This window comes from Typha latifolia, chromosome 14 (assembly GCF_019914945.1).
Source record: "Typha latifolia isolate L0001 chromosome 14, TyphaL0001v2, whole genome shotgun sequence".
Lineage (NCBI taxonomy): Eukaryota > Viridiplantae > Streptophyta > Magnoliopsida > Poales > Typhaceae > Typha > Typha latifolia.
Window position 1 is genome coordinate 2,822,644 of NC_133099.1, and position 26,102 is coordinate 2,848,745.

The following is a 26,102-nucleotide window of genomic DNA, read 5'->3' on the forward strand; positions in this document are numbered from 1 at the left end:
TTGCTTGTTTAAGACTGGAGAGAGAGAAATCTAAGGTGGTTGGCTTTATATTATAGAGAGTTTGGTGTGGGTTGGTAGGGATAGTGGTTCCCGGGGTTTATTGTAAAGAGGTGCCGGAGCACGCGGGACGAGGGATGGGGAGGCAGCCGTGCTGCGATAAGCTCGGCGTGAAGAGGGGGCCGTGGACGGCGGAGGAGGACAAGAAGCTCATCAACTTCATAATCACCAATGGCCATTGTTGCTGGAGGGCGGTGCCGAAGCTCGCCGGGCTGCTCCGGTGCGGCAAGAGCTGCCGCCTCCGGTGGACGAACTACCTGCGGCCGGACCTCAAGCGAGGGCTACTTAGCGAGACCGAGGAGCAGTTGGTCATCGACCTCCATGCCCGGCTGGGTAACAGGCATGTGTAACTCTCCCTTGCCTCAGTGATCTCTTATTACATCAGGCAGTACGAGTTATAGCTCGATACTGGCTTCCAACTTAGGGTTTTAGGTACCAATCATAGATGAGATATCAAGCATGTTCATGTTAATGCACGTTGCATAGTCCTGGCATAAGGGTTAGCATGGGACATGCATAGGATAAGTGGCTTCGGTTTAATTTTATTTTCGTCGATAATATAATTAAGCTAGAAAGAAGAGAGAGAGAGAGAGAGAGAGAGAGAGAGAGAGAGAGAGAGAGAGAGAGAGCATGGTGGTGTCATATGATACCAAAGCATGACAGCATAAATCCTATTAAATTTTTATGCTACTTAAATGGAGTAAAAAAAATAGGTCCTTAAAGATGACTCAAATCTTCAAATCCTTTAAATGGAAGCTAAAGAATTAAATGGTGTTATCTTTGTTACTTTTGAAACTAAGGCCACTTTAGCAAGCCAGTTTCAAGTGCTCCTAAATGCCTAATGGCTTATTGGAATTCCTTGTCAAACTTTTAACTAAGCTAACAACTTTCATTTCTTTTCTTTTTTTCTATGTAGTAGCTTAAATTATCATCTTGGGTTCATCTTTGTTAGCACATATGGAACGAAAAGAGAAAGTTTAATAAATATTTAACTCTTAAGAAATTAATAATTTGGAACTTGCAAAAGAATTTAAGGGGAGGGGCCCCCTAAATTTATTCTTTGTGTTCAAGCAAACGTACGTGTAATATTCTTGCAGGTAAAGACAACTGAAGCAGGAGACTAATCAAAATCACATTCCTCTTTACTTTTAAGAAGCAAACAAAAATTGACCTCCTCCTCCCCCTCCTCGTCCTCCTCCTCCTCCTCCTCCTTCTTCTTCTTCTTGTTATTATTATTATTATTATTTATTTATTATTATTATTATTATTATTATTATTATTATTATTATACTTACCTTTAAATCATAATGTATATAAAAATTGAAATATGGAAGTTACCGCGAAGAACGCATATGCTGTTTGTCATACTTAAAATACTTCTGGAGAAGCTAACTTTACCTGACCATTTGACTAGGAATTGTAGCAATAAGCATCCCTGAGGCTTAATTTATTGATGCTTTTCCTTTTGTTCTAACCAAAGTCAAACAACTTGTAAGCATAATATGGAGATCACACATAAGCATAAGATTGAGACATTTTCTAATCTTTCATCTTAAGGATTTCTTTGAATTAATTGGTGCAGATGGTCTAAGATTGCTGCAAAATTGCCTGGAAGAACTGATAACGAGATAAAGAACCACTGGAACACCCACATCAAGAAGAAGCTGATCAAGATGGGAATTGATCCAGTCACACATGAGCGAATCAACAACAAGGCTAGCCCGACTACGTCGCAATCGACTGTGATGACCGAATCGAAATCCGAGAACTCGAGTCCACCTGAGGCTAGCACAAACACTAGTACTAGTACCAGTACTCATGATCATGATCATGATCATGATCACCAAGTGCTAAGTCTGCTATGGGAAGATGACCTACCTGTTATAGATGACTCATGGTTGATTCCAATAAGTGATGAAGAGTATAATAGTATCAACGTCGGACCATCACCGTGGGACGACGGTAGCTACGAATGGCTACTAGACTATCAGAATTCTGACATTGGAGAGTCATCATTGGATGGTTTGGCTGTAAAGAGTACTTCAAGTAGTGTAGTTTGTAGTGCAACAAATGGAAGTGCATCACAAGTCTAGAAGTTTAGGTTATTATCAACTATAGTGAGTTTGTAAATTGTAATAAGAGCACGGTATTGATCATGGCTTCTTGCTAATAGGAGGTTGGATCACAAAGTTAGAACCTAGCTCAAACTTTATAAGTTTCCATTAATTATTGCAAGGACAAAGAGATGTATGTGGTGTAGTGCATAGTGAGTGCCCTCAAGAGGGTGTGTGTTTGTAGAACTTTGTTGTGTGTTGGAAATATTTGTATATATAAATACATATACTTTGCATCAGGTAAAAGTGCAAATGCACATGATGCTTGTTTAAGTAAATTAATTAAGGAGCATCTACGATTTCAAAATTAGTTAATCATATATATGTTTGTCTAGTGAATTGTCTCCTTGGTGATTGAAGAAAAATAATCTCATTATCATATACGCAATTAATAGAGGGTTAGACGTGACAAAGATTACTTTAAGAACAGTTCTATAACCCTCGGTCGTTTTATTAAACACTACATGGGATTAATTATATAACAGTCACTAATCACGGTGATGCCCATTAATTACCCTAGTCAATCTATCTTCTTAAAATAATTAACGACAGCTATTGCTCCGTTAATACTCTAATTGTTGAAAGCAAATTAATTTGTATCTTGACCACCAATATGTAAAAGGATTATGACAAACCTATAACATCAAAGGAAAATAATCAAACAACGAGTCATAAATCATAGAAATTATATCCACATCAAAGCTAAATTCTGACCAGAATTAAATTGTCCACTGGTGTACTATAGAAAGAAGGGAATTAATTTGTATTCTAAATCAGTTAGGTTTAGAGAAAAAGAAAGTGCTTCTTATCGAACACTTGGGATGAATCACTTCCAAAGAGTAAAGAAAGTAGAGAGAATTATTGAGTAATTCAATTAATTATTAGATGATAAGAAATAGTTTATTTTATCTTTAGCAGTAGGTCGTTTGAATTGAAATTTCTTTCTATCGTAACATATAAATTCCCTAACAATTACAGATAGTCTTCAATATCAATCATAGAACTTGTGACACTCAAAAGGAATATGATCAACTTTAGGTTTCTTCTATCTAGGCATGATTAAAATTGCTCATATATAGAAGTCAAATTGAACAAGGTATACTTTTTATGTCATCCAAATTTAATTACTAATAAGATATTGCTCAAACCTTCCTTCCACTAAAATCCAAAATCAAATAAAATAAAAGAACTTAGGTTCCAAAGAGATCAAGTAAGCAACATGTGAGCAGAGAACAGTAGGATGATGGTATACATCACTTTTATTTTACTGATCACAGGAAACATTTTTCTTTCTCTATGGAGTTTAAACTCTTTTCTAGAATATGAAATCTTACCAAATCTTCGTTGACATGCATTTGAAATGCAATATAATATATATATATAGAGAGAGAGAGAGAGAGAGAGAAACTTGATACTGTTTCATTAGGCCTCATCTTTACTATTATAAGAGACATCTCCAAATATATTAGATATATATATATATATATAAACATATCTTTATATATGATTAACATCTCATCTTTAAGCTATTTGTAATCCGACCTCTTCTTGACCCTTACAAAAGATGCCCTTGGCGAAGTTTAGATATCATTTCGAAATCCAAACTCGTATAACATGAAAGAAAAAGTGTCCCTTGTTATAAATAAAATCGCTTGTCTTGAAATTCTAGTAGTGGATTCCCCACAAATCTAACTTTATGTTCTAAAAGAAACAAATCATTTGATCAAAATTTGCTATCGGATTTGCTCAGCCACATGCTCAAAGACTAGTTTGGTAGCGTAAGAATGGTCCAACTTTTTCCGTGTCAAGAAAATTGTGTGGAAAATGACAACTCCACCATGATGAAGTATGAGATCAAATTGATTTTCTTTTTCTTCTTTTTCTTTAAAAAAAATGATTAATTGGTGGCTTTCGAAATAATAGCTTGTAAACATCCTAGTATAGACTTAGACAAAGACCAAGATGATGCTCAAATTATTAAATAAATTGACAACTCCTAATCATGGAGTTGTCCGTTGGAAGGAAGTCATGGAGAATTGCTTTACTTTTTATTTTATTTTTTATAGAAAAAAAAGTCGTGGAGAATTGATCTATGACGGCGAGGATTCTCTACAATTCGGGTTGTTGGAGTTTCTATAACGATATGCAAGAAGTTCTCAATTGAGAAGCGTGAATATTCAATATTGTGCTTGCATTTTAAACCATTAGTTGTGAGCACTGGACTGTTGATACAAAAATGATTTGCAAACTGATTCCACTTTATAATCGCATTAGTAAATAGTTAGTGGACTAATTATCTACGGACAAAATCTACTTATTGTAATTATTTGTTATATTGGTGTTTATTAAAATATAAACACAGACTATATTGATCGTGTTGACGGTCACTATTTTTAATTATATAAAATTTTAATATTATTTAAAAATATAGAATTTTTTTAAAAGTAATAGAAAAATAAATAAAAAACAGTTACATATAAAGTCTAAGAGTTAAAAGAAAAAAAAAACTAACTCGAAACTATATTGTATTTCAATTTATATTTTTATGCTCGTAAATGACTGCCGTAAAATAATAATGAAGAAAGATATCTTTCGCATCACTATTGTTCCATAATAGTAAGAAAAGATAAGTTAAATAGTGGGTGAGAAATGAGAAAAGATAAATACTCACTCAAGTTCACCACGGTGCGGAGTAGCAGGAGAGGCTCACCGAATTGACTATCGAATGAGTTTAATGAAGTATAAGAGGTGGGAGGCCAGTGTGTGAGAAATAAATGATTAAAAAAAGATAGTTGAGGACATCAATTACTAATGTTTCCTAGGTTAGATAGATTCTTGACCATGCAATAGCCTGAAGGCTAAATATGGGCCGGATAGATGGCCAATCGTCTTTAGATATAGAGACACTAAGTCCCTACCAAGCTTTAGCCAAAATATTAAGTCGTCTAGTATGGACATCAAGTCATATGCGTCGCTGAACTATTGCTCAGAATTAAATACCGCTGGGACATTGCTCCAAGCCATATGCATCGCCGAACTGTTCCTCCAAGCCAACCGCATGCCAAACTATCAATCGATCCAAGTCGTTGAGCCAAAATTATCAAGCCACCAAATCACTAAATAATTTTTTCCATAATAATTATTTGAGGTTGGCGGTAGGTTCGCAAAATTGCCGATAAAATAAATTATCTCAATTTTTATCAAATTATTCACATTGTAGGAGGTTCCGACAACCCAACAAATGATTCGTTCATAGATTCGGGTTGGTTCGAGGGGATCCATGTCCTTGGTGACGGGAGACTTTTGTGTCATCTCGACGTCACAACCGATGTCATTTATAGATTCAACATGATTAGGAAGAAAAAAAAAAGGGCCAAAATTGGCAAATGGGAATTGCTTCGCAACTTGACTTTCAAACATCCAACAAATGATTTGTCATCAAACCACTAATCTGGTCGATATTGTCTAAGTCAACAGAACTCCATGGAAAGCGAGAAAGAAAGAAAGAAAACGAATGAATAGGAGTGAACAAAAAAAGTTGGATAACGAGCGTCGGTTGGTTGATCCCTTTCATACCTTTTGTTTATTATTGCATTCACTATTGATGGATTGTTAGTTTGATAAACTAAAGATTATAAAGAAAATTTATCTAAAATACTTTACATTTGATTATTATTATTATTATTATTATTATTCATATATTGCTGTATAAATATTTACCATTCAAATCTTGCGTCTCTCTTTTTAAAATAAAAAAAAAACAAATTAAAATATGTAAAATAGCTCTTATTTGACTCTAAGATCTGATTCCCTTTTTAACTTTTTCACCCATATTTATATAGTGACAGACCATTAAGAATACTAGTCAAATAATGTTTTTGAGTTACTTTTTTTTATTAAAAAAAAAGGAAAATTTGAATAATAAATATCAATATGATGAGATATAAATAATAATAATAATAATAATAATAATAATAATAAACTTAAAATATATAGTGATTTTAATTAATTTCTCAATATTATAATTTAGATGACTAGCTAAGTGAAGTAGACACAAATTACATAATTGGAATAAGATCTCCTTTCTTTTGGAAAAGAAGAACTTTAATGATGATATCAAGAGTAAGGAGACAACTTGGTATCCAAAAACTTAGAAACTCTGGCCTCCACTTCTGATTAGTTAGTCTTGTTGGTCAAGCACCATTGTTTTGTGAGCAAAAAGTAGAGGTGCTTTAGAAATACAAACCTCATCTATGATATAAGCATCTAGAAGCTTTAAAAAAAAACTTATTAAGGAATAGAAAGAAGAAGAGTTTGGTAATCTATTTCGAAAATTCTTCGTCAAAGATTTATGCATATGTTTGAGATGTTCATTAAAAAATCACCCCTATCCTTAATATTGAATTTGAACCGACAACATTCTTTTTCTATAAAATGCATTGTAATAAGTTTAAATTATGCGCACATAGAACTTTCATAGAAAAGATATCAAATATCAATATATCTTAATAATCATGAAAAAAAAAATTTAACTCATGATCATCTACATCTTTGAACCCAACCACTAGACTGCAATGATCGATCGAACCGACCTCATTTCTCTTCTAACTTGTAAGTGATGGATAGGTTGTATTAATTTGTTGGCCGGCTACAAACAATTAGAGTTTTTTACGTACATTTTCTAAACTTTTTTTACCACATACGACAGCCCTACTAAATTATTAAAAAAAATTACTTTCTTTTTCTTAACACGGGTAACTAAAAATAAAATAAAATATATATATGAAAAACAGTAGAAAGTCTAAATGGAATTAATTTTAAAAATTATATAGAAAGGACTCGTGGAGGAAGTTCCATGGAGTGAGGGAGAATGGCCGACAGTAGAAGGGGGCGTCCAAGTCTCAACCAGCAAAGCCAGGAGAGAGGATGGAGAAATGGAAGTGAAAGGGTTGGTTCCGAGGTGGAGGATATGAATGAGTCAGTTCCAACTTCCAAGCTTTTTCAAGCAAATCAAACTTCCCATCAAGAAAAAGAAACGATTCCAAATTAATTGTGGTGGAAATTGGTGATGCTGTTTGTCTAACTGTGAATAGATTGACTTTGTGATGCTCGACACCTCTCTCGCATATCTTTTATTTGCATACGTGCAGAGCTACTCATATTTTTTTTTCTTTTTAAAAAAAATAATAGAAACTATTTCAGTTTTTTTTTTAAAAAAAAAAATACTTAGAATAACCCTCCTTTGATTTTAAAATATAGTTCCCTTTTATATTTATCTTAACGTCACAGAATTTAACTCAAAGGTGTTAAGATTATTTAGCACCTTTAACTTATATATGTATGTAACTTTCTATTAAGAAAATTACCATCAGGGTCATTTAGGTGGTAAAAAAATATATATAGAGGTGGAATGGTAAATATCTAATAGCTAGATGTCAAGTGTGAACCATAATAAAAGCAAAACATAGAAATTTTTTGATAATTTTTCTATCTTTTAAGGTTTTTTTTTATGGATGAAAACAATGCAAAAGATATAGTTTATTGTCCAAAATGCCCTTTATGTGATTGTAAGGAGTCGAAAAAAAAATTGTTAAATATTTAACCTATCGTCCACCCGGAGAAATTAAATTTTGTGCCATGAACTATTGATCCAAACATAGCCTAAGATGAGTTACTAATTAAGATCTTGCAGACTTTCGACCATCAATCAAACCTGTGTTCATAAAATCTTGCAACTCCTATAATCTGAATTTCAACAGAAGAACACTTTAGACAAGATACAACTTTTACAATATTTATCAAGTGCGGAGAGAGAAAAGGGGCAATGTCCTCCATACAGTAGAAGACATGCATCAGATGTCAGAAAGAGATGTTACAAGAATGCGTCAAGCTCTAATAGCATCACATAGTTTAAGGAGAGGGCATGAACAATGTCGACTGAAATATGTATCACTTGGACCTTCCTCTCGGGCCCGTAATACTCTATTCTCCAAGAAAGAAGATAAAAAGATCTCATGGTAATTGCATAACAGAAACATCAGCTTCTCTCCATGGCAGGGCTGACTTCAATTGTGCTCGTCCACTCGCTCAGTAACCTGTTTACTTCTTCTGGAAGCTCATCATGCGGACAATGGCCTGACGTAACAGCAGCAAGAGCAAGGATGGAGTGGCATGACGAAGGTCAGAAGAGTTCCAAGCACAAATAGTAGAAAAACAATTCAGCATTGCATCAAAACTGCAGCTTATGCAAGAAATGGCACAGCTAAGATTTACTTCCAGAGAATCAGTTACCTGCATCCAGTTCGCGAACTGAAACCTTGCTGCAATGCTCCCTGATCATGGACAAAAACAACTCGGATTTGCGTATTGGATCTCTCATCCCCTGGTTTTTTAAGACAGGAAATGAGCATTAGACTAGTACATAACCATCCGCAATTGTGTGAATACAACCAGTCTCATTTGCACATACTTGTATGATTAAAACCTCTCCTCCGTAAGAGTCGAACAGGAAATTAAGAGGAATCGACAGGCCAAAGCTTAGTATGCTCTCAAGAACGGCAGCTGCACCAGGATCATATGACTAGGGTGCTTGTCAGGGAAAATGTTTCCACCATAAAGGGGAGAGATATTCTAGATATAAATATATTCACTCCTATTTTAGCGCAACCATGAAATTTGATAGACAGCATGATAATATTATAATCTCCAATGTCATATTGATCTTGTACTGTAGATAGTATTACTAACTATGACAACCTACTTGCCTAACAAAACTGTTATTCTTATGGGTAGGATACAGCCCTTACTATATCATTTATGAGCCAACTGTCAACCCGTTCTGTTTTCTGCACACATGAATAAAATGCTGAATATATGTAAGTTGATATAATCAGTACAAGTGTCGAAGAGGAGACCTATAAGGCTCACATACAGTAGGATAGCAGTCCTTAAGGATCTTTCCAGCTCTTGACCTCAAGTATAGCAAAAGGAGGCGAGCCTGAAACCATGAAAGCCCTGACAATTGGCTTCCCTGAGAAAAAAAAAAAACACAAGAGAAGGAATCAACTTCAATGATCTGACACCAAACTTAAACCAATAAAAGCATATAAGGCAGGTAAGTATTGATGGAAAACAGAACCTCAATGCCTTACTTCATTTAATCGTACGGAGGAATAACTTGGAACTATTGAACCAGCAGTATTGATGGGAACCAGAGATTTTACTAAAGAAGGCCATAAACCAGCCACAACGGAAACGATATAACCTAAGTCAAATAAAAGAGCATACACTCTTTAAGAAAGAAGCATTACTTATTTGTAGCTATTTCTTTAAAGTCACATTCATATTATGAGTTGACATACCACCGATTGAGTTGCCAACAAGATGGGCAGGTTCACCCACAACATCAACAATGAAATCTCTCACCAATTCTCCCCAGATAAGTTCTGTATAAATGACATTTGGTTTTTCTGACTTGCCAAAACCAAGAAGTGTGATTGCCCAAACTCGGTGTCCCGTGTCAGCGATGTCAGCAATATTGCCACGGAAATGCTCCAAGAAAGCTCCAAATCCATGTACAAGAAGAACTGCAGGACCTTCATGCCCAACAGCTGTATACTGAAAATAAAAATCTTCTAGATGAGCTGTATACAGAAGATAAATAATTTATATATATATTCTAGATGAGGAAGTTACATATTTTCATACAGAACCAAATGTAGATATAATTGGATCTCACTGCTACAAGAAGTAAACCACATTGAGCTTTGTCAGTGTTCAATATCCGCTGGAAAACCAGAAGGAAAACAAAGTAGATAACCTTAAAAGGTTTGACCGTGAAAATAGAATAAATTGCAACATTTTGGCCTAGCTTTATATTGAATACATGTTGCTTGAATTCGAAACTTAGAATCCCAGAAAATACTCTTATAAAGTGGTTACTCTAATGTCATCAGACTGGTTATTAGCCATCAAGTCCACAGAACTATGTGCTAGCATTACTACCATAACCAAAAGGGTATAAGGTTATACGCAAGTGGAACGAGTTAAAATGGTAAGATGTACCAGATTTAAAGAATAGCAGGTAGCATTTTCCAATGTTTGAGCCCAACACATCAACAAGTGATCAAAGATCATTCCACACAAATTTAAAGAAAAGAACTATAGATATGTACACTGCCGAATACTGATTTAGTAAAGGTTGCGAACTCATTTCAAGGGCATGAATGCAATAATGTTAAGACTGATTGTCAGAGACTGCTATTTTTAGGCAACATTACATGTGTCATTCTTATACAGAAAGAAGCGAGCACAGAGAAGAATGTATTAATAATATGGTAAGATGTACCAGATTTAAGCATGGGCAGAACATTGATGCAACTTGGTATTCAATGACCCGAGACATTTACATGTGCATATTTGCCTAGAAATAACCTAGTATCATGAACATGAATCAAGCAAGCTCAATGTGAACTTCAAGATTAGGGATGAATATGTGAAATCAGACTGATAATTCTAGTACTTAAATATCTTAGTCCAGTAAATTCTGTCGATGCATGAAATACCTAAACATAAGTAAGCTGATTTGAAAATCCAAACACAACAGGCCTTGACATCACTAGTACACTCCAAGATTTGACCTCTAGAGAAAACAGTGAGATCCATTTGAAAATTAGCAAAAGCAAAATGCTGCCTGATCAATTCGAGTTTTTCCAACTTCACTAACCTCAGTTCACCTTGCAAAAACAACTCACTTGTATGTCATGAGATAAGCTAAATCAGGTTTAGAAAATTAAAACTACATCATAGCTGTGGTCATAATAGAGTTAAACCGATAAATAAGCTACTTTCAATTTCTATTCATTATTTAATTAACGTATTTATGATGGATAACAGTGGTGAAAATAGAAAACATAACCTAGAGAAACGGAACTCCTTTCGTCGGTAACAAGAGAATTCCCTATCACACAGTGGAGCAAAGCTTATTGTCAACATGTCCATTAATCAAGTTGATGCCAAATATAACTTGAGAAAGTAAGCCTGCATTTTCGGCCGACAAAATTGTAAAATTTCTAATCATCGCAATGCTACTCAATAGGCCAGCAGCCAAAGAAAACACGGCTTCATTTTGAAGGTGTGAAGTCTACATGTTCTTCCAAAATAAATGACACGAACATGAACATATATCTCATGTTCTCACAGAATTGTCTGACTCTACTTACAGTTGTTTTAAGGCTTCTAAATTTTATTATTCAATGCTATGCTGGTTGTCATTGGCAAAATGTGCCAATCATTACAAGCATCAGCACACAATGATCTGAGGTATGTGATGAGCCAATGACCGGCCAGTAAGATCCCATGTTGTGACAAAGACTTATGCTTCTAATGCTAAAGATTGCATCCCCATCAAGATAATTAAAGAAGTGGAGTATTTAAAATCACAATGCAAATGCACTTCGACCATACACCAGTTACCTGAACTAGATAACCATTCCATCTCCATACCCGAATAGGATAGATTCCTTCGTTGCATACTTGTGACTTCAAAGCCAAGAGCGAATACCACTGTCACAAATAGCTGAAGTGTTAGAATTCTATAAGCTAAAATCTATAGAGCAGAACAAACAGACAATGTGTGCGGTCAAGCAAGGAAGGCAACCATGCACAATCTATGTATGTGGACATATAAGCCAGTTATATGTATTTACGTTGCTAAGAAAAAAAACCAAAGTAGCTAGACGTTTAGCTAGGGAGAAAAAGGAGTATATATATATATAGACAAGTTCTCTTTCTTCTATGTAATATTTCTCATGAACTTTACATGATGCCTGCTTTGACTAGATGGCTTGAGTAATACCTACCTCTGCTCTTATTAAGCATTGATACAAGCAAATATAACCTCACTTACACAAACACATAGGCAAGGGTTAAATGTTTCCTCAGAAACAACTAACTTAGATGTTTCTTAAAGGAAAACACACAGCCCACAGGCCAGACATCTAATGTAGTGATCCAGGTCATTCATACTGATCAAAGCATCCAAAATGCCTATAACACAAACTTTTAGTTCAAACTTCACAGACATCTCATCTACCTGCCAAATTAGTAGCTCGAGCACATGATGTGACCACGAAACAAATTTAGTTAATTATCTGGAAACTATTAATTTCTTGTGCGTAGATGTGTGATAAGTGATTAAGTAAGATGAAGAGTAAATTCCTGATATCCCACTAGTTTTTTGTTTTTTATTTTCCTCGTATTTTGAAGAAGTACAAGCCCCTCCCAGTATTCAATGGCCCGAGCAACTCTACCTTTGACAAGATACAACATATTCAGACCTACCAATTCCATCTCTGATGCTATACTCTGATCATCAATAACTTCCCAATGGGCCCAAGTAACTCCACTTCAAAAGAGTTAAATAGAAATACAAAAGCACAATATCAGACGGAAAAAGTTCCTGCTTCCATACCTCCATGGAGCAAACAGCATCAACTGCTGCTGTTACTGTAGGTGTTGAGTATCCAAATGGAGATAAAAAACCAGCATTACGTTCCCTCTCATATTTAATAGCTTCAAAGTAAACTCTTCTCCTTGATATAGCTCCAAGGAAAAGGGCCGCACCAAACAAAGCACGAAATGAGGCACCTCTTGTGCTTTCAGCATTCCGCAACTTCTCATGCAACCTGGTCATAAGTCATAACAATAAACTTCACATTTAAACATGAGGATGGACTTCCTGCCAACAAAATGACCAGCAAGTGTTACCAAAACACATTGAGTAAAAAGATTCAGTGGAGTTTCCCAAGTCAGATAATCATATCAGGATCATAATATCGTAACATGCTAAATATAACATATATCAAAAGGTAAATAGTAATTGCATTAATGATGACAACAACAAAGATTAGTATCAGCATTATTTCCTGCAATATCCTAATAATAATTAAATTTCTCAATTAATAGATGGTATAATATGAGAGAGTATTCATCTATGATGTAACCAGTTTAGAAATATGTAAATAATGAAACTATTTACTATAAAAAGAATTTTCCCATTACATATCAACACCTACCATTAAACCACATAAAGATACAATACACTCTATACTATGTTTAAAGTCTTGTTGAATATCTTGGCAAAGTTGTGAAACTTGGGATCAGGATGGAAATCGGCCGCATGAAAAAATAATATACATCAGCCATATCGGCCGCCCATACTGGATTAGAATAATTTTTAATTACATAAAATTCTATATATTATTTAATAATGCACGACCATTTCTAAAAATTAAGAAAAGTGACAAAAAAATAAAAATTACTGATATGTGAAGCCTTAAAACTAAAAACAAAGGTATACACTCAAAATCATAATGAATTTCGAGTTAGATATGGTAAAATTTTATGCTCATAAATTACTGATGCAAAAGTGAAACAAAATGTCTCTTTTTCTACAGCAGTAAGAAGGGAGTTAAAGAGTAGGAGAGAGAGAGAGAGAGGAGAAATGGTAACAAATAGATAAAAGAGAAAAAAAATTCGATCATCAAAGCACGGAGTAGTCGAAGGAGCTCGTTGGATTGGTCGCCAGATGAGCTCAATAAAGCGTGAGGGATGGGAGAAGCATGTGTGCAGAAGATAGAAAGTAAAAGCTGAAAATTTAAAAAGAAGGCAGTTGAGAGACATCAATTGCTGATGTCTCCTGGGTCGGATCTAAAATCCAACCTCTTCAAAAAAAATCGTTTTGGCTCATTTTGGTCGATGCAGTCGAAATTGACTTATATCATATCAAAACCAATCAGTATACTAGTCCTGGTCGGGATCAGGATCGACAATGGTTGATCCTGATTTGTCTCATAGTCAACCGAATTGGAATCCAGGTATCCAAGGAACACTCTCTTCAATTCTATGTGCTAACGATTCCTTTGGAGCATTCAACTTATGAAGCTTACTAATAAAAGCATAAGAAAGAGGAGAAAAACTGTTTCTCCACAAAGCTTGATGTCAAAAAAAAATAAAATCAATATTCAACAAAAATAATGTGGATACTTAAGTTTTCAACGATTAGATGATTGAGTTGTTAGCTCCATGTACTACCTTAGACTATGTATAGAATTCTCAAGAATTTAATATTCATAGTAGTTAAATTGAAAACCCATAGGCTGCATTGGCTACTTGAATGCTCTGCATCACTTATGTCATCCATATAAATTTCTACATTATTTGACTTGATATCCCTTCAAGTGCAGTATTAATATTCTTGGTACAGTAGATGTGTCAGGATGAATAAATTTTAATACAGTTGATAAGTTAAGATAAGAGTCAAGATTGTCAGGTTCCGGAAAGAAGAAGACTACAGAAATGCATCCAAATTCAACCAACTCCCAAGTCCTAATTAAGATCTAATAAAAGCGAAGAACTCAGACCTGGTCTGGCTGTGAAATGTTTAAGTTTGTCAAAATAGTAAGCATATATACATAGGTAACTGTAAGAGATCATGTTTAAATATTCTCCTAATTCAAATCCTATAGAACATACTCTATAAAGCTAGGCAGATTTCTGATTAAAATCCTACAAAAGTATAAAATATAAAGATGTAGCAAAATAGAACTTATCAGTGAGATTTACATTTGCTAAATGGAACTGCTGAAACTCAAAGTACAAACAGGAAAAAAAAGGAAGAACAGGAAGATAGATTTGATACTCTTGCCAATCATCCTTTGCTGTGCCCTCTAGATATCTCAAATAAGCAGCTAAAGCCTCCAATACAATGTCATTTCCTCCTCTCACTTCACTTGCTTTTTCTGATGCAAACATTGACTTCACAGATTTTATCCTTCGCATACTGCCTGATGTCACTGAGATTTCTGCATCATTTGTTCCGTAGTTTTTAAGATTTCCAGAAGAACCAAGTTTAGTCGTTGCTTGACTGACGTTCGCCTTTCTTAAAATGGATTTAGCTGACAAATCCTTAATAGCAATCCAGCTCTCATCTAACTGGCTGCTGTTTTCAGTCAGATACCTTTTCACTTCAGCAAGTGTTGGTAAAGCACCTAAGAATATAATCATCACACCAAACACCGATGCTTATATTAGTAATATGCATAAACTGGCTTCCTTTTCATCATTGTTTTTTCCTATGCTTAGAGCTCACCTGTACTTGTTTCTGTTAACCAAATAAAATCCTAACTGGAGAACCATCCCCAATTTCAAAAGGAGAAAAGAAAAAGAAAAGGCTTAAACAGGCATGTGCAAATGGATGCATTCGTGCAAGATTTCAAATGGAACAAAATGCACATGAAATTAAAGAATCCTATAAGCACACCTCTCTCTGATTCCATATTCAGCACAGGCAAGGTTGGCGCTGCAAGTGGAGTAGTTGTTGATAATTTCAACTTTTGGAAATCATTATATGATGCAGGTAGTTTCCTCAAATCCTAAAGAGACAAGAGATTTAGTGAGAACCTTGTTAGTGTACATGATGTGCAGAACTGCTCGCCTGCTCAGAATAAATTGAACATGAACAGAGTCAGAGACATAAAGATGCTGATATACCTTAACATCATAAAATGGAGTTCTCCAAAATACAAACTCAGGGCCTCCCCATGCAAAAGGTGCAGCAGATAAAGATGATTCCACATTAGTGATCACTTTACGAAGATTATATTCTACCTCCTCTTCTGCAAATATGCAGCTAGCTTTTACCTGTTACACTTCGATATCATGAACAATCAGGGAACTGAAAAATACAATGAATCTTCTTATACAAGTAGGAACCAAAAGCCATCTAAACTAGAGTTGCATTTTCATAAGTTCAATAAAAACCTTGTATAGTAACCTCATTCACAATATTGAAAATAATATCTTCTGCATTTCCCAAGCCAATAAGTAGTTCGCACCCTTGGGACTTCAGCAACTTTCTAAGATCACCCAAAGCAAAGAGAAGTAGTTCTAGCATCACCTCAGAATAACCTGCACATGAACTTTATCTTGATATGCCATATTCCAAGTACATAAAAAGTCATTTAACAACCACCATACAGATTCAACAAGACAAAAGAAGAAAATTTGTTACGTCTGAAGATCAGGAACTCAGTGAGGAAGTATCATGAAAATGTGAAGTCATTTCCCAAAATCACGGGATGTTACATAAAAAAAAATATGATTGGCTCCTTCCAAAGAGTGCATTTTGGAAATTCCTTGATAAATGTCCAAAGGTTTATGTTCCATTTGATAGCAACAATAACATCACTAGAGAAGGGGGCCATGCTAGAAACTCAAATTTAATGAGTAAATTGCTTAATAAAGTAATGAAACAAGCTGAGTACATTTAAGGCTCACCAATGTGTGGACAAACCCTATAGAGTCTAGAAATGTTGCATCTTCAACATGGTAACAATTTATGCATCTGAGGCATGTCGAGCACAGGAATTTGTGTGCTACATAGGGGTGTCAACAGGCAGGACCTAGCTCATGGCTTATTCAACCAAAGAATTGAACTTCTAGCCCAAACCTCAGGTTCAAGTGTGCGGATGGAACAAGTTTGAACATTGGCATCCTCCATATACAACGTGGTATAATGCTTGGTGCTTCTTTAAAGTGTCTTAATTTACTGAATGAAAGAAAATTTCACATAAGTCTGAGAAGCATCTCGAGTAATTCTCCAGAAAGAAGATCACAATACTCACTCCTAATGGAATCATAATAGGCATAACAAATATGGGTCAATATTATACGTATAAGCATAACAAATATGGGTCAATATTATACGTATAAGCATAGCAAATATGGGTCAATATTATACGTATAAGCATAACAAATATGGGTCAATATTATACGTATACTCATTTTGAGTAATCTATACATCACTTACAGATCAAAATGCAATTGCTTAGACTAATTTCATATCTCGAATGATGCCTGATTGTGGAGCGACTCTCACTTGGATATCCTCGTACAGTTAAATCTCTGCTTTTTATCTTATTTTCCCATGCATATCAAGTTTCTTTTTTTTTTCTTCTTTTTTTTTTTGGAGGAATTGCATATCAAGTTTCTTAACAGATAAACTTCTTCCATTTTGTTACGAGGTATATCTAGTGAATACTAGGAATGCTTCCAATAACAACATACATTAAAAAGAAAAAAGAACAAGCAGACCTGACAAAATCCGAGGATCGAACACGTAAACAGGCACGACGGTCGAGTGCTCGGCAACGGCGGCGACGAGACCCGGGTGGTCGTCGATGCGGAGGTCGTTCTTGAACCAAACCACCGCAGCTCCTCCTCCTTGACTCATCGCCGCCATCGCCGTGGACTTCGGGAAGAGAAGACGACGCCGGCCTCTGCGAGGAGGGGAGGAAGGAGAAGCGAAGGGAGCGCAGCGGTGAGGGCGGAAGCAAACGGCGAGCGCCATGGATGGGCCGACCCATGAACAGCTTGTCGGAGGGATTGATATCTAGGGTTCCTCCATTGCGATCAAGTGGGGGCGGGAAGCTTGTGGAGGAGGATGAATGCAGATCGAGATAGAGGGTTTCTGTGGTGGGATTTGGATTCGAGTTCGAAGATGGGGGAAGACTGGAGAGTGATAGAGATCATCGAGGAGTACCCAGTAGTGGCGACAAGCCGACAAACGCGAAGACGTTGGAAAAGGACACGAAATGCCCCCCAATTGAGATGGGCTTATCGAGGCCCATAAAGTGGCCCAGACTGAGCCCAATAAATTGGATCCAATTGGGCAAGATTTTTGGGTAGAGAGGCTTTAGAAATCAAGGTGTCTAGAGAAAGACATTTTCTAAGCAAATAATTAGGGTGATCTTTTGCATTTACACACTTCTAAATTCCATACATTTTTTTTATACCCTTCAAAAAATTTACGTGGATACCCTTAAAAAATCATTCGCTTTACTTTTTGATAAAAGACATAAATAACCTTAAATAATATGAATGTATATAAACTTTTACGTGCATACCCTTAAATATATAAATACTTTAAAATTTGAATGTATTTAAGGCTTATCATACTTTAGCCAATATAGTAACATGCATAGTTCAGGCTTTAAATTGTGTGCTCTGAAACTAAATACCATTAAGACCTTCTCTAAGCTGTTGTCGACGAGCTACTCCTCCAAACTAACCGCACTGTCAAGTAATCGACTGAGTTGAGCCATTGAGTCAAGCCACAAAAATGATAAAAAAAAATCTTCCTAATAACTACTTAGGGTTATAATTGATTATATGGCGTCCTTAGTTATAAAGAAAGAAGTCATTCAACTCTATTAAAATTATCAAAAGACTATTGTTAAAGTTATGTTTGGCTATGCCTTATTATTATTATTATTTTTTTCCTATTTCAAGTTAAGCTTTCAACTACTTATTAGTTGCCGTATCAAAACTCTGATATACAAAGTTTGCGACTACATGCGACTGTATAAAGATTGTCATGTCTTCGAGAGTGACGTGATTCAATTAATAATTCACTCGTCAAACTCCATCATACTGAGAGGACCTACCCTAGCATGGAGCTCCGCGAGGGCTTTAATTTTTTTTGTCCTCTTCCACTTTCTCTTTTGACGGTTCATTCTATCGTTTTCGATGGGAGGGGAGGGGAGGGGAGGGGAGGAAAGAGAGGGAGTTTTCCTCCGCTATGAGAATATTTTTCATCTCATTTCTCAATTTTGATTTCCCTCTCTCTCTCTCTCACTCTCTTCTTCCATTTCTTTGGTCCTCACTCTTTCCTCTCTCTTTTTCTCTATTGGCTTACTCTCTCCTTGTTTGCCGTGGTAAATGCTGACACTCTGCCGTCACCGCAGAGGCCACCGAGGCTGTCGCTGACTCACTGTTGTTATTGGCACGACAACCATCTATGTTGTTGCTCTGACCTCCTCCTCACTCGCTTCTATCATACATAATAACAACTTGTGCTTGTTGACCGACTTAATCCAATGGCTCCCCTCTCTTATCTCTCTCGCTACCTTTCACCTCTCACATATCCCTCATCGTCTATCAAATATAGGCACCATGCCTACTGTATAATCTTTGTTTTAATTATATTTACTCTGTCTGCACTGCAAGATTTGGTGTGTGATAGGTTGATGTTCTTTGTGACGGAATCGCGAGCTAACTTGAGGTAAATCTTCTAATCATGCTTTATATTTTAATTTTATTTTCATGTATCTCCGAGCATGATATATTTTTTTTTATTAGTAGTATTGTCTTATACGGACCAAGTGGGGAGCTTAGATCACAAGTCATTGTTCTATCTCCTGTATCTTTGGTGTATCAACTTGACTTTTTATAATATTTGAAAGTTAAATAAATTATCATCTTTGACGAACTCTTCCTCATAAATAGTAATGTCACTTGTTGGCTACCTAAAATTTTCCAATGACACTTAATTCTCGATATTTTCTTTGGAGCTTTGTAAAAATAAGAGGCCCCACGTGTCATAGTTCATCTGCTATCAAAATAATTAAGTCGGCTTAAACTCGTTTCCATCAAGCTTAACTCGTGTTTAAAGCAAGTCAAACTTGATTAATTAAATCAAGCTCGAAACCAATTCATAGGCCTCGGCTTAATAACACTCAGTTTTCTATTTATTAATATATATATATATATATATATATATATATATATATATATATATATATCTTACAATAAATAAATAAATTTTATTAAATTAAAGTTTGATTCGAGCTCAATTCGGATTTAAATTAAAATAGACTTGAATGCACTTATCAATCGAATATAAATTATCTACGCTCAAATTGGGCTTGAGTTTGGATTCGGGTCAAACTAGATTTAATAGATTCAGATTTAATGTTTTAAGTTAGGTTTGAAACTAATTTTACTTGAAGCTTAGAACAAAACTCTTCTCGATTACACCAACTGCGCATCATTCAGACCTAAATTACATGCATGGTACCTCTCAATTAAACTATATAGTATGAACTCTAAAATAGATCATTAGTGTGTGGATAAGAGATGGGAAGTTTGATAGAGTAACTTAAATTAGTTAAAATTCTAGATAAGTTGGTAAATTGAACCACCAGCGTACAAAATCAACTTTTATTTATTTATTTATATAAAAAATGAAACATGTTATATTTAGCATAGTATGGGCGAGTATCAGAGCTATTGACCACATTGGGCCTCTTTAGAAGATTATTTATTAAAACTTAATGTGAAAATGAATTTATTTTGGACGAATTCACTTTCTGATCTGGTGAAAAAAAAAAACGCTGAATTAGTATTTTAACGTAAATTGTAAAGCTCCAAGGAGTTATGCACTTTATCATTAAACGTGGACATTTTATTCCTATTACAAATAAGTATTGAGAATAAGACGATTTGATTATTATTCATTATCTTCAACCACTGATGATGAGAACATCCACTCTCTACGTGACTACATGACGAGAGAAGCATCTCCTCGTAGTCTCAGTTATGCTTTATCTGATCCTCTGCAATCCTACAACATTCGCTCACTATGTGACTACATGACAACAGAAAGCATCTTCTTCTTGTAGTCTCAGTAATGCTTTATTCTGATCCTCTGCAATCCTAGATGCACGAAAGGGCTTCTTTTCGACTTCACCAGCTATAATTTGTTGTATGAGAAAAAAAAAACCATAAATTTTCAAACTTATACATTGCGGCTCCTCCTTCCCAGAAATATTTGTGGACCAATATCATATGGTTTGTAAAATACATTGTCATATTACTATCCGGGCGGTTATGGCAAACTGCTCAACTCTCTTCAAGGGTTTTGGAGAGGTGAAGGTTTTCCATATATTTCGAGAAGTCAACCGTGTCGCCAACTGGGGCGCACCGAGACTATAAAATTTCTAGAAATTACTACGTGGGGCTTACTGAGGAGCTCCCCTAACAACTCTTTGATCTCCTCAATTTTGATATCTCGACTGAGTTCATCAATCGGAGCAGTCTTATTTAAGCTACCGATAGCTTCTTCTAATAAAAAAATATATATATTTCTAATATTATTTCTACTAAAATGTCCCCAATCTCTCTCTCTTTCTTTTGAAACCGAAGAAAATAAGAGTATTTTTAAAAACAACCTTGTGAATAAAAGTTATACCAAAAACTAACAATAAATTAAAAAGGAAAGAAAAGAAAGGAGAACAAATATAACCCAACAACTACTACTGCCGACAACACTCTCCAGCAAATTGCTACATCTAAGGATGCATATAATCTTTCCTTTTTCGATGGGCGATCATTTTAAATTCATCCTAATTCTTCCCACCACACAATTGAGATGAGATTTTTTTCAACAAAAACTCTTTGGTAGCTAGTGAGTCGTGGGCCATGGACATCCCCTAGTGCAGGCAGCCTCGTATTATAATTCTTCCATCTACTCTTTCTGCCAAGCTGTTGCGGTTGGTGAAGCTTGGTAGCCGGCTTGTTCTTGAATACAGAGATAGTTTATATACTCAAAAGGGGGGACTTTTTGCCACCTTGGTGCATTTAAAACATTGTATTTGAGTGTTTTTCTAAATTGGATTACTTCTTAGATGTAAGGATAAAGCATACGTTTAGAGAAGTCAATAAGCCAGCAGATTGGGCTGCTAGCCGGAGAAGGAAATGCTCTCGGGGGCTGGGTGGTCATTTGGTTCCCCCTAATCTTTGGACTCTTTAAAGTAGAATCAATTCCACCTCTCATTCTTAAAATTAAAAAACTCTTCTCATCTAACATACGCTCCACTCCCTCCCTCCCTCCCTCCCTCCCCCATGGAATTCACCGCCGCCTTCCCCTCTCCCCTATTCTCCTCGGCCGCAATCCTCGCGGCGGCGCTTCTCCTCTCCATCTTCCTCCTCCTCAGCCGCCGCCGCTTCCCCCCTCTACCTCCGGGCCCCACCGGCATCCCCCTCCTCGGCTTCCTCCCTTTCCTCTCCCCCGACCTCCACACCCACTTCGCCTCCCTCTCCCTCTCCTACGGCCCCCTCATGTCCCTCCGCCTAGGATCCAAGCTCGCCGTCGTTGTCTCCACCCCCGCCGTCGCGCGCGCCGTCCTCAAGGACCAGGACCCCGTCTTCTCCAACCGCGACGTCCCCGCCGCCGGCCGCGTCGTCGCCTACGGCGGCGCAGATATCGCCTGGAACCCCCTCGGCGACACCTGGCGCATGCTCCGCCGCGTCTGCGTCCGCGAGGTCCTTGGCCCCGCCAGCCTCGACGCCGTCTACCACCTCCGCCGCGGCGAGGTCCGATCCACCGTCGCGCACGTCTTCGCCGAATCGGGAAACCCGGTCGATCTCGGCGCGCAGATGTTCCTGACGGTGATGAACGTGATCACGACCACGCTGTGGGGAAAAACCGTGGAGGGGGCGGAGGAGAGGAGTAAGATCGGAAAAGAATTCCAAGAATTGGTGGCGGAGATCACCGAATTGCTCGGAACCCCCAATTTGTCGGATTTTTTTCCTTTTCTGGAAAGGTTCGATTTGCAAAAAATCGGGAAAAAGATGGAGGTGTTAAAAGAAAGATTTGATGTGATGTTTGCGGAGATTATTGAGAAGAGAAAGAAGAAGGGAGAGGAAGAGGAAGAGGAAGAGGAAGAGGACTTCTTGGAGGTCATGTTGAAGATGGAGAAGGAAGGAGGAGGAGATGATAGCAAGACGCCGTTCACTATGACTCATGTCAAGGCCTTGCTCATGGTAAGAATATTTACATCTAACTAACTAATTCACTTCCAGTAAGAATTATAAGTACATTAATAGGTATACTTAGTATAATAAAAATATTCCTCTAAGAGAGAAAAAAAAATCAAGAAAGACTAAAGACAAAAAAATGATTAGGCTTTGTTTTCTAAATATTATTTACTTCGTTATTGTGGTTGTCTGACATATTGTTTCGTAAGATGTCAATTTAGCTTCCTTAAGGTCGTCTAGAGAATTGCTAGGGTTTACGTGGAGCAACTACTACTAATCCATGCACTAAAGTTGCATGCCTGCTAAGAACATTACAAGTTACTAGGTTGCTTCTCTCTCTCTCCATATATTAACTGCCCATTAATTATCAATTTTCTATTGAAATGAAGGGTTAATGGTATATATAGAGATAGAGTGACACTTCTTTTAAAAAAAAGAAGTAAAATTGAGTTGAGATCAATCGGATAGGATTATCTTATTCCCACAGATTCAGATATATAGCCACTCCTTTATCTAGTTCTGTGGACCAGAATACGGCGTCATTACTTGGCAAGCTGCATGGCCATGCAGCTCCAGGACCACTCAGATATGAACGGTAGGAAAAAAATCTCATGCAGTGAGGGGATATATATATATATCATCTAATTAGGCCATGCAGCTCCAGGACCACTCAGATACGAACGGTAGGAAAAAAATCTCATGCAGTGAGGGGTTAAGGCTGATCTTTTTAGATAGCGTATTTGATTTTGGATTATTGATCCATAACCAGGCAAAATACGTTGCAGTCATTGCTTATACTTCAAAGATAAAAGGATAAATGATTCTTTAAAAGGGTTATACAGGTTACTGTGGTTATATACGAGTTAATATGACGTAACTCATTTAATTCAAATAGATTGGTTGAAAAAACAAGCACAAATAAGACACATTCAAATAATTAGCTCTGAATATAATTATGCTATAAATTCAGAAAAAATTATATTCTTCGTATTTGTGTTGAGTCATACGTTAAAGATTGCAAACTTAATTTTAAGATCTAACGTAAAAATCACTCCATCTTAGCAGATCAAAATTATCATAATCAGAAAAAGTTTAGTCCCAAAAATTGAGTTAGAATATCTTCATAACACTCACTTCTTTTATGTAATTTATTCTTAACAGGATATGGTGGTGGGAGGAACCGAGACGACGTCAAACACAATGGAGTGGGCCATGGCCGAGATGCTACAAAAGCCGGAGATCCTCAGAAGAGTCCAAGCCGAGCTCGACCAAGTAGTAGGAAAAGACCACATCGTGGAAGAATCCCACACTCCCAAGCTCCACTACCTCAACCTCGTCATCAAAGAAGTCCTCCGTCTCCACCCCGCCCTCCCTCTCTTAATCCCCCATTGCCCGAGCTCTCCAACCACCATTAACGGCTACTACATCCCTAAAGGCAGCAGGGTCTTCGTCAACGTATGGGCCATCCAAAGAGACCCGTCGATTTGGAAAGACCCGTTGGAGTTTAAACCGGAGAGGTTCTTGGAGGAGGGTAAGAGGTGGGATTATAGTGGGAATGATTTGGATTACTTCCCGTTTGGGTCGGGGAGAAGGATTTGTGCTGGAATTTCCATGGCGGAGAAGATGGTTTCCTATTCGCTTGCTTCGTTGCTGCACTCGTTTGATTGGAAGTTGCAGGAGGGGGAGGAGCACGATTTGTCCGAAAGGTTTGGGATCGTGCTCAAGAAGGCTAAGCCACTGGTGGCCATTCCAACTCCGAGGTTATCGAAGCCTGAACTCTATTGCTAGGAAGCTTACATGTGGTGTCAAACTTTGTAAAAAGTTGACCACTATAGCATAATGGCTAAGTTTTAAGAGCAAGGTTATGGGTTCAATACCCTGGATATTATAATTGATATTTATTGTATATTTATGGGTTTAGTACTCTGATGTTATAGTTGATATTTAAGTGATTTTCACTAAAATATTTAATGCATGTTATACTTGATTTGAGCCTATTTGTTAGGAAGGTTTGCACAATTATCTAATTTATATATTAGAAAATATTAATCTCTTTATTTAGCTAGCCTACCAACTCATAGTTCATCAAGAAAATTATATGCACGAAGCTATTTATTTATCTTGGAAGTTTTTTTTCCCTTTTTTTTAAACCTTTTGCTCATATATGGTATAGTAATATAGCTCTAGTGCAAACGGCCTTCATAGCTATTTTATTTAATTGTTACGTTGCTTGCTAGATACATGCTAATATATCAATCGCATGTATTTGAGAGCTACCATTATGACAAAAGAGTACATATATAAAATTGTAGGGATTGAATAAATGTGATTAAAGTCATCAAATAATTATCCAAACTGACATACACAAAATTGGCCCACACTAAATTCTATCGTGCCTCTTTAACTTTTTAAGCTTGGTGTGTTTTGTTGATATATCACAGAGACTCTTGGTTGTGAACCAGTTGGGCTCTCATATGATTTCACTGATTAGTAGATATTTTATTTTTTCTATAAATATTCTTACCGTAAGTTTAGTATTCTTACTTTCTTTTAGTGCATTTCATAGTTGATTGGATTCTGCTTGTTAATTGCAACTTGGATTTGATCATAACTAGGCTCACTAAGGTTTAATTTTGATTTTTTATTTTCTTTTTTAGAAATAATGGGCATAGTCCAATTAAGAATTAATATGTTACGAACCGGTTTGATCCGATCCAAAACAATTCTAGACTCAATTAGGTTTATAACTTTCGAAGAAATCTGCGAACAATCTAACCAATAAATCTTTCTGAATTTTGGATATATTGTCGCTCTTGAAAAAAGTTTTCCAACGAATCTAAGATCGCAGGGTCTAGACGGTTAGATCTTGAATTAACGATAAAGCAATGGCCGAAGATCAAATAACCCTAGCTTGTTAGCCCTCCAACCGACAGAATATGGGAGAAAGCGTCAATAGCTAGAGACAGTTGGGAAGGAGATAAAGGCACAATACCAATTTCAATTATCATATTTCAACTCAATTTCCTCTAGATATTTATAGAGGCTCGTCCTAATACAACTAAGTTAAAATCCTAACAAACCAACTAAACCAATCTTCCTTATCTTCTCGGATTAACTTTCGTTTTGCTGCAGATAGATTCTAAAAAAATAGTGAATACTAAAATTGTACATCTGAAGGTTGGCCATCTTATTCAATTAGTTTGATATTATTCGAATATTTGTAGAATATTCTACAAATATTTTCTCAAAAAGAGCTGAATTTAGCTAATTAAA

At 36.3% G+C, this 26,102-nt stretch overlaps 3 protein-coding genes across 5 annotated transcripts; 2 read left to right on the forward strand and 1 right to left on the reverse strand.

Annotated features, from left to right (window-relative positions):
* Positions 1-16: 16 nt before the first annotated feature.
* On the forward strand, positions 17-2,449 carry LOC140801492 (MYB-like transcription factor ODO1). Its single transcript, XM_073156651.1, has 2 exons — positions 17-397; positions 1,640-2,449. Exons 1-2 carry the CDS (start codon positions 135-137, stop codon positions 2,148-2,150), a joined length of 774 nt encoding a protein of 257 aa, XP_073012752.1. The 5' UTR covers positions 17-134; the 3' UTR covers positions 2,151-2,449.
* Positions 2,450-7,917: 5,468 nt separating this feature from the next.
* On the reverse strand, positions 7,918-17,786 carry LOC140800964 (uncharacterized). 3 transcript variants are annotated; one of them, XR_012111336.1, is made up of 14 exons: positions 17,325-17,786; positions 16,006-16,139; positions 15,723-15,872; positions 15,493-15,604; positions 14,872-15,220; positions 12,643-12,856; positions 11,646-11,735; positions 9,533-9,788; positions 9,323-9,435; positions 9,086-9,201; positions 8,969-9,016; positions 8,641-8,751; positions 8,463-8,553; positions 7,918-8,306 (listed from the first exon to the last, which is right to left on the reverse strand). XR_012111336.1 is itself a non-coding variant. In XM_073155913.1 (14 exons), the coding sequence occupies exons 1-14, from the start codon at positions 17,578-17,580 to the stop codon at positions 8,209-8,211; spliced, it is 2,121 nt and encodes a 706-aa protein (XP_073012014.1). In that variant the 5' UTR covers positions 17,581-17,786; the 3' UTR covers positions 7,918-8,208. The 3 variants fall into 3 exon arrangements, 2 of the variants coding, with proteins under 2 accessions (XP_073012014.1, XP_073012015.1); XM_073155913.1 differs by having other exon boundaries at positions 9,103-9,201; XM_073155914.1 differs by having other exon boundaries at positions 9,103-9,201; positions 15,993-16,139.
* A 3,770-nt stretch (positions 17,787-21,556) lies between these two features.
* LOC140801351 (geraniol 8-hydroxylase-like) lies at positions 21,557-24,821 on the forward strand. The gene is made up of 2 exons (XM_073156426.1): positions 21,557-22,835; positions 23,991-24,821. Exons 1-2 carry the CDS (start codon positions 21,915-21,917, stop codon positions 24,615-24,617), a joined length of 1,548 nt encoding a protein of 515 aa, XP_073012527.1. The 5' UTR covers positions 21,557-21,914; the 3' UTR covers positions 24,618-24,821.
* Positions 24,822-26,102: the final 1,281 nt, after the last annotated feature.

What these genes read in the sequence shown, in the direction of transcription:
- LOC140801492 (XM_073156651.1), top strand. Translation starts at nt 135, where the DNA reads ATGGGGAGGCAGCCGTGCTGCGATAAGCTCGGCGTGAAGAGGGGGCCG. An exon ending in CATGCCCGGCTGGGTAACAG is followed by an intron (nt 398 to 1,639) that starts GCATGTGTAACT and finishes TAATTGGTGCAG; the next exon opens with ATGGTCTAAGATTGCTGCAA.
- LOC140800964 (XM_073155913.1), bottom strand. Translation starts at nt 17,580, where the DNA reads ATGGCGCTCGCCGTTTGCTTCCGCCCTCACCGCTGCGCTCCCTTCGCT. An exon ending in GGAATGGTTATCTAGTTCAG is followed by an intron (nt 9,789 to 11,645) that starts GTAACTGGTGTA and finishes TTTTATTTTCAG; the next exon opens with TATACAGCTGTTGGGCATGA. An exon ending in TTAAGGACTGCTATCCTACT is followed by an intron (nt 9,017 to 9,102) that starts GTATGTGAGCCT and finishes TCATGTGTGCAG; the next exon opens with AAAACAGAACGGGTTGACAG.
- LOC140801351 (XM_073156426.1), top strand. Translation starts at nt 21,915, where the DNA reads ATGGAATTCACCGCCGCCTTCCCCTCTCCCCTATTCTCCTCGGCCGCA. An exon ending in ATGTCAAGGCCTTGCTCATG is followed by an intron (nt 22,836 to 23,990) that starts GTAAGAATATTT and finishes TATTCTTAACAG; the next exon opens with GATATGGTGGTGGGAGGAAC.